The sequence below is a fragment of the Cyclopterus lumpus genome, chromosome 9 (assembly GCF_009769545.1).
Source record: "Cyclopterus lumpus isolate fCycLum1 chromosome 9, fCycLum1.pri, whole genome shotgun sequence".
Classification (NCBI taxonomy): Eukaryota; Metazoa; Chordata; class Actinopteri; order Perciformes; family Cyclopteridae; genus Cyclopterus; species Cyclopterus lumpus.
This window is the reverse complement of record NC_046974.1, coordinates 22,591,573-22,600,697: the sequence shown is the minus strand read 5'-3', so window position 1 is coordinate 22,600,697 and position 9,125 is coordinate 22,591,573. Positions and strand designations below refer to the sequence as shown.

The 9,125-nt window shown below is 44.9% G+C and overlaps 1 protein-coding gene across 1 annotated transcript; it reads right to left on the bottom strand.

Annotated features, from left to right (window-relative positions):
- Window positions 1-1,360: 1,360 nt before the first annotated feature.
- LOC117736981 (myogenesis-regulating glycosidase-like) lies at window positions 1,361-8,591 on the bottom strand. The gene is made up of 6 exons (XM_034542676.1): window positions 8,423-8,591; window positions 6,429-6,915; window positions 5,103-5,634; window positions 3,302-4,106; window positions 3,073-3,191; window positions 1,361-2,965 (listed from the first exon to the last, which is right to left on the bottom strand). Exons 2-6 carry the CDS (start codon window positions 6,704-6,706, stop codon window positions 2,618-2,620), a joined length of 2,082 nt encoding a protein of 693 aa, XP_034398567.1. The 5' UTR covers window positions 6,707-6,915; window positions 8,423-8,591; the 3' UTR covers window positions 1,361-2,617.
- Window positions 8,592-9,125: the final 534 nt, after the last annotated feature.

Below are 9,125 nucleotides of genomic sequence, written 5' to 3'. Positions count from 1 at the left end.
TCCCGGTCTAACTTCAGGAACATAATACAACACGTATAAATGTAGTTAACGTCCGTCACCAAATTGATGTCAATTATTTCAATACATCGGAGTGTAAAATAAATTGGATTTTACAATAGCAGCACATCAAATCAAAGGTCAAATTTAATTGATAGCCTCCACACGTGGTTTCACTGAAGTAGTTTCTGCACAGTAGGTACTATTGTGTTATTTGTACTATTGAGTGTCCTTCCTTTATTCCAACTGTCCTTGTTAACGTAAGCGGAAAACTGAAAGAAAAGGCTGCAACACCTTTATTTGCAAAGGGCAGTTGGAACATGTTGTGTAAAGAGAGATGTTATAATGTTCAATGTTTTTTTGTAGATCATGTGGACTGAGAAGTTGCACAAGATAACTTTAAACAATGAAAACACTATATATTTAATCGTACAATTCTGCATTTCAGATCACTATATAGGCTACAGCAAAACAAATAGCTTTGTTATGAATCATGTGAATAATTAGAAACGGTGACAAAATAGGTCATAACCTATGAACCATCGTGAGCAAATAAATACATTACGTGGTTAGATGTTGATCCTGAGGATTACCTTAAGATTCAGCACTTCCTGCTTTGAGTGCAGTTACTTTTTAAGCGTATCACCAAAAGTAATGCTGAAGTATAGCAGCTGTCAAATAAATTGTTTCTTGAGGGCCTTAATCCTGCATAAATATTCTATCATCTAAGACAGAATGAGGCTAAACTTTATTTTACAAGGTGGACAAAAGACAAAGCAGAAATCAGGAAATGTGGCAGACCGATATATACATGAATAAACTGAAGTCAATCTACAGATATGTAAAAGTGGAGAGCACATAATTGGTCAAATCTTTTAAGTTTATTATACAAAGACAAATGTGTGTAGAATGGATAATATGCAAAGGAAGTAATAAATAGGGCCGCTTTTTGTTTGGCATTTTAAACTCTGTTGTGTCATACACAGACAGATTGCACCAAATAATTGCCACATATTGTCCAATTGAATTTTTCCAGTGTTCTAAATTGATTCCTTGAGATACATCCGACACGGAGTAATTAATCTAGATTCTCCACAAAAGCGTATGCATAAAATAATCCAAATCATGCAGTGTTGCAGTCTAGTTTTCAAGTTAAAGCCACTGCATTGAAGATCGGCACATTTGTGACGCTGGCGCCATCTGATGGTATAAGACCACGAATGCAATTCACAGCCGTTTCATTTTTCAACAAGCAAAAAACATCGGAACAATTTGAAAGATACTCTAATTCCATGAAAAAAAAAAACAATAATAATAATAATAATAATAATAATATATATATATATATATATATATATATATATATATATATATATATATATATATAGTGACTTGAACAGGTGCATAGCAGTGCTCACTCTAGCTTATATTGTATTATTATTATTTTCAAGCAAGGCATTTAGATGACTTTACCAGTAGTGTGTTTTTACTTCCACACCAGAAATCACTGTGTAAGAGCAGACAGACACGTATTCAGATTACTTTGCAATGGCAATGCTCCCAAATGTGAAATGTGCAAAGCATCAAGCATATATATCACTGTGTGTTTCAGGACGGCACAGCTTAGTTCAGCCGATAAGGCAAATAAAGTTACAAGGCAGACACGGACGGGACGTTATAACATGGCATCTTTGAGAACAATACCCGTTTAACAAGGCAAACCAGTAGTGTCGGTGCAATACATCCATTTCGTGCCGTGGATCCACAAAATTAATTCCAACTTCTTTTAAATTTCCCCTGAGCGGATGGAAGACGGCGATTAATGGAGGAGTACAATTTTGGCACTGAAATGCTGGTCACAGGAATGTAGACGTACAAATATTTGCACTAAATTTGGGGCACTAATTTGGGGATCTAGCAGAGTCACGGCAATTTACTACGTATAGACTCAAAAACTATTCTTCAAATCAAACATTCATAAATATAAAAAAGACAAAGTGACCCACACGCTGCAGTCAGCGCAATGCTAATGAATGCATGATAACTTCAACCATAGGTACTTCGGGGTGTTCTCCACCATACAGCAGTTGCCATGGTGACATAAGATTAGGCATGCCCTCTGAGTGCATCTGTGCGTATTTATTGCCGGTTCAGTGCCCAACCCAGTCAGCCCACAAAAAAGAAAAAAAACATGGAATGAAAAAGTATTTCATCTACCCCTTCATCAGCCTTAAAAACCCAAACCACTCGAGCCGTGGGCCTTGGAGCACTCTAGATGTCCATCAGGTGGAATACTGCGATGACGCTACAATCAGAGATCGGTCTAACTATCGGCTGTGGAAGGCACATGAGGATGAGGATCGGCTTATGGATGGAGCGAGAAAATCAGAAGGTTTTCATTCTAATTCTTTGGGTGGTAGTCCAAAGAAAGCGCAGTTCAGGAGACGTGAGAAGACATTTTTTAAATACAAATCACAATATGCTCCCTTTTTGATCCCTTTTAGTAGTCGTTTCCCTTTGAAAAATGTATGTATGTATGTATGTATGTATGTATGTATGTATGTATGTATGTATGTATGTATGTATGTATGTACTGCATGTATGCATGTATTTAATGCCTTCAGTGGACCCACGTGAAGAAAGCTATCTCGTCCAGGTCCACAGGGTAGTCGGTGAGGTACATGGGCCCCTTGTCAAAATGTTCCCCCTTGTAGCTTCTCCAGCGCCCTGCAGGCAGGTAGATGTCCCTCTCCTGCTTCCCCGGCTCCAACACCGGCGCCACCATCAGGTCGTCGCCGATCAGGAACTGGGAGTCGATCTTGTACGCCGCCTCGTCGTCTTTGGCGATCCACCAGAGGGGCCGGATAATCGGGTCCCCAGTATCAAGCACCTTGCCTGCCAGTTCGAGAACCCTCGGGGCCACCAGGGTCTCGTGGAGCCCTGTGAACTTCAGCGCTATCTGCACCACCTGGGAGGTTAATGCACAAAGAAGGTACAGTGTTAGCGTCACAGTGTTAGCGTCACAGTGTTAGCGTCACAGTGGTCAGCGAGGATGAAATGGATCACTTTGTTCACCTCATTGTCGTAGGCCCACGGTGGTATAGAGAACTGCATGGCGGGCATAAAAGCAGACAGCTCCAACCATCGGATGTACAGCTCTCTGTCCGGCAGAACGTTCTTGCCGTCTAAACCAGCTGAACATACAACGCAGATATCAGACTGTAGATTAAAACCACATCAGCATGTATCTTTGAGAGAGCCAGCTCTAATGCTCTCTGCAGCCATATGTTATGGAGTACCCTACCTGCGGTGCGGTTGGGGTATGCATTCCCTCCTATCATATCAGGTAAGACAAACTGGTAGCCCAGAATGCTGATAGTGAGAACAGTCGGGATGATGGACTTGAGGCCAAGCTCATAACCCCACACAGAGTCTCGGTCAATGATCCTGAAGAAGCAGGAGATGTCCTGACTCTGGTACCCCACCCTGAGCTCCGCGCGCTCACTGAACGGGATGGCCATCTCCGTGTAGCGGCGGGTGAAGGTGGAGGGGTCCGACAGTGGGACATGGGTGCTGAACTGGCGTGGCAGGTAGCTCGTCTCTCCCGCGTCGAACTTGAAGGACGTCACGTCGTAGCGGGTTTTGATCATGCGCAGGTGCGAGGAATACCACTCGCGGGCTTCCGGGTTGGTGAAGTCCAGGATCCCCCCAATGCCGTTCCACCAGCGCACCAGTGCGGGCAGCTCGCCACTCGGCTCCCGGACGAACAGCCCCTTCTCCACAGCGACGCCGAAATTAATGGAGTCGTAGTTGATGAAAGGGTGCGTCCAGAGCGACACTTGAAACCCGTCCTCCCGGAGCTTGTCGAACATGCCGCTAGCGTTGGGGAACTTCTGCGGGTCAAAGTCAAACTCTCCGTAGTCTGCCGTGTAGCGGTCGTCCAGCTCCAGGTGGGAGCACGTGAAGCCGTACTTGGTGATGTCGGAGGCGTAGCGCAGCAGTTTCTCCTGAGTCACCGCCGTCTTGTGGAGAGCCCATGTGGACCACACTGGCTGTTTGAAGACTTCGGGAGATGGCACCTTGATGGGCTTTGGGAAATACCGACGCACCTGAGCACAACACATGCATTTAGAACAGAGACTTACTACCGGGGGGAACGTGCATCAACAGTTGTTGCTTGTTCGTTTTTTCCCCCCTAACCAAAAATGCACAGTGAAAAGTTGTGTTCCTTATATTCGCCTTCGAGCCAAGAGTGAGACGATAAAGGCAGAACCGACTCTCGTATGTGTCCATTAAATATTAAGCTACGTGCCAGATAGTTAGCTTAGCATAATCAGTACTCCCAGCCAAGAAATATTTGTTATTTTCGCTTCACACCATGGAGATATAAAAACTAAGCCGGGCTAGTGTTTTCCCTTTGCTTTCAGTCGTCGTGCTAAGCTAAGCTAAGCTAAGCGGCCATATAACGCACAGATATGTGAGCGATACGGATCTTCTCATCTCAGCCTTGGAAACAACAACTGAGCATAATTCCCATCATATCAAACTATTGCTTAAAATACTACTTTACAGAGATGTCAGCAGTGGTGTGGAATCAAAACTAAATCAGATTAAAATCATTGATACTTAAGCAGCTAGTCTTTTTTTTTTTTTTTTTTTTTAAATCGGGGAAGGTTACATTTTCATGGGTATAGTTTTCACAATGGAACTCGAACCAGAGACTTTTTGGTGGCTTTGGCCGATAATTTACTTAAACTACTGACAGAACTGTTCAGGATTAATTTTCTTTTTTAGGAATACATTATGAAATCAGATGAACATCCTGCAAAGACTGAAACTTGCCGCGGGTATTTCCTGTCTTCATTTAAACTTTGCTCTTGAGTCATAAACCTGTTATGCTACATTACACTTTCTCTTTGCCCTCAATCTTTTAAGTGCACAACAATTTGCCTGGCAGAGAACCAACGCATGTGTTCATAAAGGGTTCTTGTGCAGTTACTTGGTGCGTATAAACAATTCACACTTAAAAACGCAACTATACTGCACTAAACGAATAATGCATGCTATTGTGGCATGTGTTGCTCACACAGTACGTCTATACTCACCATGTATTTGTGAATCGAGGTAACATCTGATCCCACACACACTCGATAGCTGAGTTCAGGTAAGGCCTGCTGACCCTCTGGTGGTCTGAAGGGAGAGTCCTCATATCGGGCCTGGAACCTGAGTGTCCTGTCCTTCTCCGACCAGCCCAAATGAAACGGAACAGAGTCATTAATCTTGATGGCAGTCGCATTCGAGGACAGCCAATAGCGCTCCAGGATCCCCCCGAAGGCGTTACGATTCGAGTAGACGTCACTGGTGATGAAAGGCTGCGGCTCCTCCTCACCCTGCATCCTGATAGGCCAGTGCTGGGTGGCCGTTTCCGCCCCTCCGTACCAATGAGAGTCGTTGTAGGCCATGGCGTGCTCCACCAAGCGCTTGCTTTGAAGCTCCTCCCAGCGGACGCGGTAGCACATCACCGTGTCCTTCAGTCGAACCGTCTGGATGAAGAAGTTGAGCTTGCCAGAACCGGACCGGCTGCAGCTCAGAATGTTCCTCTCCTTTGAGCAGGAGTCCAGATCCAGAGTGCCAGACCTGGGAGGGTCAAGAAAATATAAATGGACTGATCAGCCAATGCACTAACTAAGCACGAATAGCATATCATAATAAACGGAGGAGAAAATGCAATCATAATACAGAAGATACTGGATGCTCCGGTCCATTACTCTCTTGCTGCAAAAGCAAAGGTCGTACTGTCGATGAGCGCTGTGCTGATAAAGGACAGGACTAAATCGGTCTTCCCTCAGGGTGTAATGTCCATTATACATCCACAGACAGGCAGCGTTTCAGTACGGCTCGGCATGCAAAGTGGAACTGTGCTGAGGCCCTAATAAGGTGATAGTGTTGTTATAATTTAATTATTAATATTTGTGTAAGCCAAGATTTAAATGTTGTTATAATGTATTAAATATTTGAGTCACTTTCCAGCGTTTTTAGAACAGCTCGGCATGCAAAGTGGAACTGTGCTGAGGCGATAGGGTGATAGTGTCGTTATAATTTAATTACTAATGTGTGTAAGCCAAGATTTAAATTTTTTTTTTACAATGGATTCAATATTTGAGTCACCTTCCAAGCAGAAAATACAAAATATTCTCTGGTACAAGCTTCTTAAAAAAAAAAAATCTAAATCTTCTTCTTTAGTCCATTTTGATTTGATTTTATTGTAAACTGAATATCTTCAGGTGTTGGACTGAAGAATTTGAATCCGTGTCAACTTGATGACTGGAAAATGGTGGTGGGTATTTGTCATTTTATAGACAAAAAGATTAATCAAAACAATAATAAACCGATTGATCTACGATTAAAAACCATCCCAACAGCGAACCCACCTGAAGTTCATACTGAAGATGACAGCCCCGGCCTGGTTATGAATAACAAAACCGTCTTTGTCGAGTTCCAGCAGCTCAGCCTTCAGCAGCTGCGCTTTGCGGAGGGACGCCGAGTAGTAGCACCAGGCAACTACAGCAGCCACCACCAGCACGCAGCCCAATATGCCTGCCGCCACCAGGGGCCGGCCTTCGCGACTCAGTTTCTTCTTCATTGGAGAGCCACCAGCTCCCCCGGCCATCTGCTGCTCCCCGGGAGCCACAGGGACGATCTGATACATTCTGAAGACCTCCGGGCGGAGGGAGACGCGTAGGGATGAGTAGTGGAGTCGGACGCGTGGACAGCTTCAGCTTTCACTCGCCGTCAGTGTCATTGAAGACGCAAGATGTCTTTTACACTGGCAGCAGCAGAGACGAAGGGAAGCCCGATGCCTATCCGCCGACCTTCAGCAGAGTCTCCATTTCTGAATGAGGGCTGATTTGTCCAAACCTGTGAGACAAGACAGAGGCAGACGGGGATCATCATTCAGTTGGAAGTACGTGTGGCCCGTCGTTTACACCGCGTCAGGGAGAGAGAAATAAGCCACCCTTAGATATCATCCCGTCAAACACTAGTCAACCTTAACATCAGACAGGATGGGAGAATACATGACGGCATTGTGGATATAAAATTCAGTAAAGAGTAAAGTTCAAAATATTCGTTGTGGGACATACAAATCCAGTAATGTTCTCTTATAAAACGCCCATCACAGAGTGGGTTTGTTTCAGTTCTAGTTATTAACCCTGACAGTCTCCAGGATCTGTGGTTCTAAAATAGCATTGTCTCTCCAACAATGCTCCATGTCTCTGTCCTGGGTCTGTGTGCACTTGGCGTTTGGCGTCCTGCAGCGTAGTTCCGCAGCGTCCGGCAACGACAGCACATAAGCTTTAATCTGGTAAATGGTGGGTAGATGTGCTCTGTCGCCACACATCGGCACCGACGGCAATGGAACCGATGACACCATGAAAACACAGGCTGTGATCAGAGAAAGTACAGACGCCGTGTCAGCACGGGTTCAATTACGTTCACCTAGCAGGTAGGAAGGAGCACCTCGGACATGGAGTAAATAACATTTAAGGCCAGTAGGCCTCAAATAACGGCACTGCAGCAAGCCCAGAGTTTTCAGACGGAGCACGGGCCAATCATCCACAACAGAACCATATTTAACCTCCCAACAGGTTATCATTAAGCTCCAGCTCTACGTTCTCATTTTGTTCTGATGAAGGGTGTCGTGGCAATGCAGCAGGAGGGGAAGGAAAAGCCTGCAAATGCACTGCCTGCAAAAAAAGAACTGGGTCGCCTTCACTGCTGCGTGACTCGTCTTCCTCTTTAAAAAGACATCTTGCACAATCCTTTACAAGTCCCAAATATGAGCCCCAACTGCCTTGTGAGGAAACCATCATTAACTAAGTGGGCTTACAAGCATTGCTGCAGGCATGCACAAAAGCATCATTATTGTGCTGCTTATGGGGGGGGGACACATATATTCCATGACAAGTGCTTACTGTTTTGATATACAGCAGTTCAACTGTCTATTCTGGTCAGTGCAGTGCAATAAGCTGCACTCACAGGCACGCGTTTCCTCCACAGTCACTGCACGTTGTTTTGTGTTCACATTAGTTTTGAAGCTGAATGCCTGAACTATTACACAACAACAGACAGTGTGACGGCTGCCCACAGATACGCCGAGAGCACGAGAGAGCCGAGGTGACATTAGACTAACGACGTGTCAGAGCCCGATCGATAACACACACGCACGCGTCGACACGAACTATTGACTGGCTGCGTCGAGACCGATTGGGACGTACAGTAACCGGTTCCCACCAACTGGGCTCGGGGACGGCCCTGTTTGAAATGAAAAGCTCTGCTGGCCATGTCAATAACGCATACATGAGTTCGAGAATACATAAAGACCGTCGTCGTTTGCGCCGTGGTCGTAAAAACAGAGTTATCTTACCTTCGCATCGGAATCTCTCGGGTGAATGTGTACAGTTGTGAGCGCAGTAACCCACTGCGCAGCCGCAGAGCGTTTTGAACTCCCACGACTACCGCCCCGCGACGAAAGATCCGTCCATTCAGCTGTCGCTCATCACCCAATGCGCTTCTGGGAAATGTAGTCTTCAAAACTATTTCCAAAAAGAGACGAACGTCAGCAACACAGTGCAGAGCATTAAACAAGATCGATTAACTATTAGCTAATAGTATTGAGCAGTATTTTTTAAATGATACTGTTTTCCATAGAAACAATTCAAATATAAAATGATCTTTGTAGCATTTGATCTGCCATTATGAATATAGCTAGTTAGCTATGTAATTTAACCTCGCTGCATTTGTGTTGTTGTTATTCACTATTTGTCCTCGAGGACTTTGAGGGGCGAACAGACCAGTAGCTTGTTGCGGTCGTATCTCAATAGAAGAAGCTGACCCGGACCGTGTAAAAGAAATCAGCTGGCCCTGTGCTGCGTCTGTGTCATGTCTTCTCAGTCACCACTGGGTGGCAGCAACAAGCTACACACAGGGGGGAGAGCGCTGGAATCCAAGCTCTGGTGTGTCCTCGGTTACCTTATTTCCATACCGATATTGCCGTTATTGTTGTTCCATTTGATATCTGTTGGCGAGTAACGTAGTGCCAACGGTAGAAGAGGGTAGAGTCATTCAGC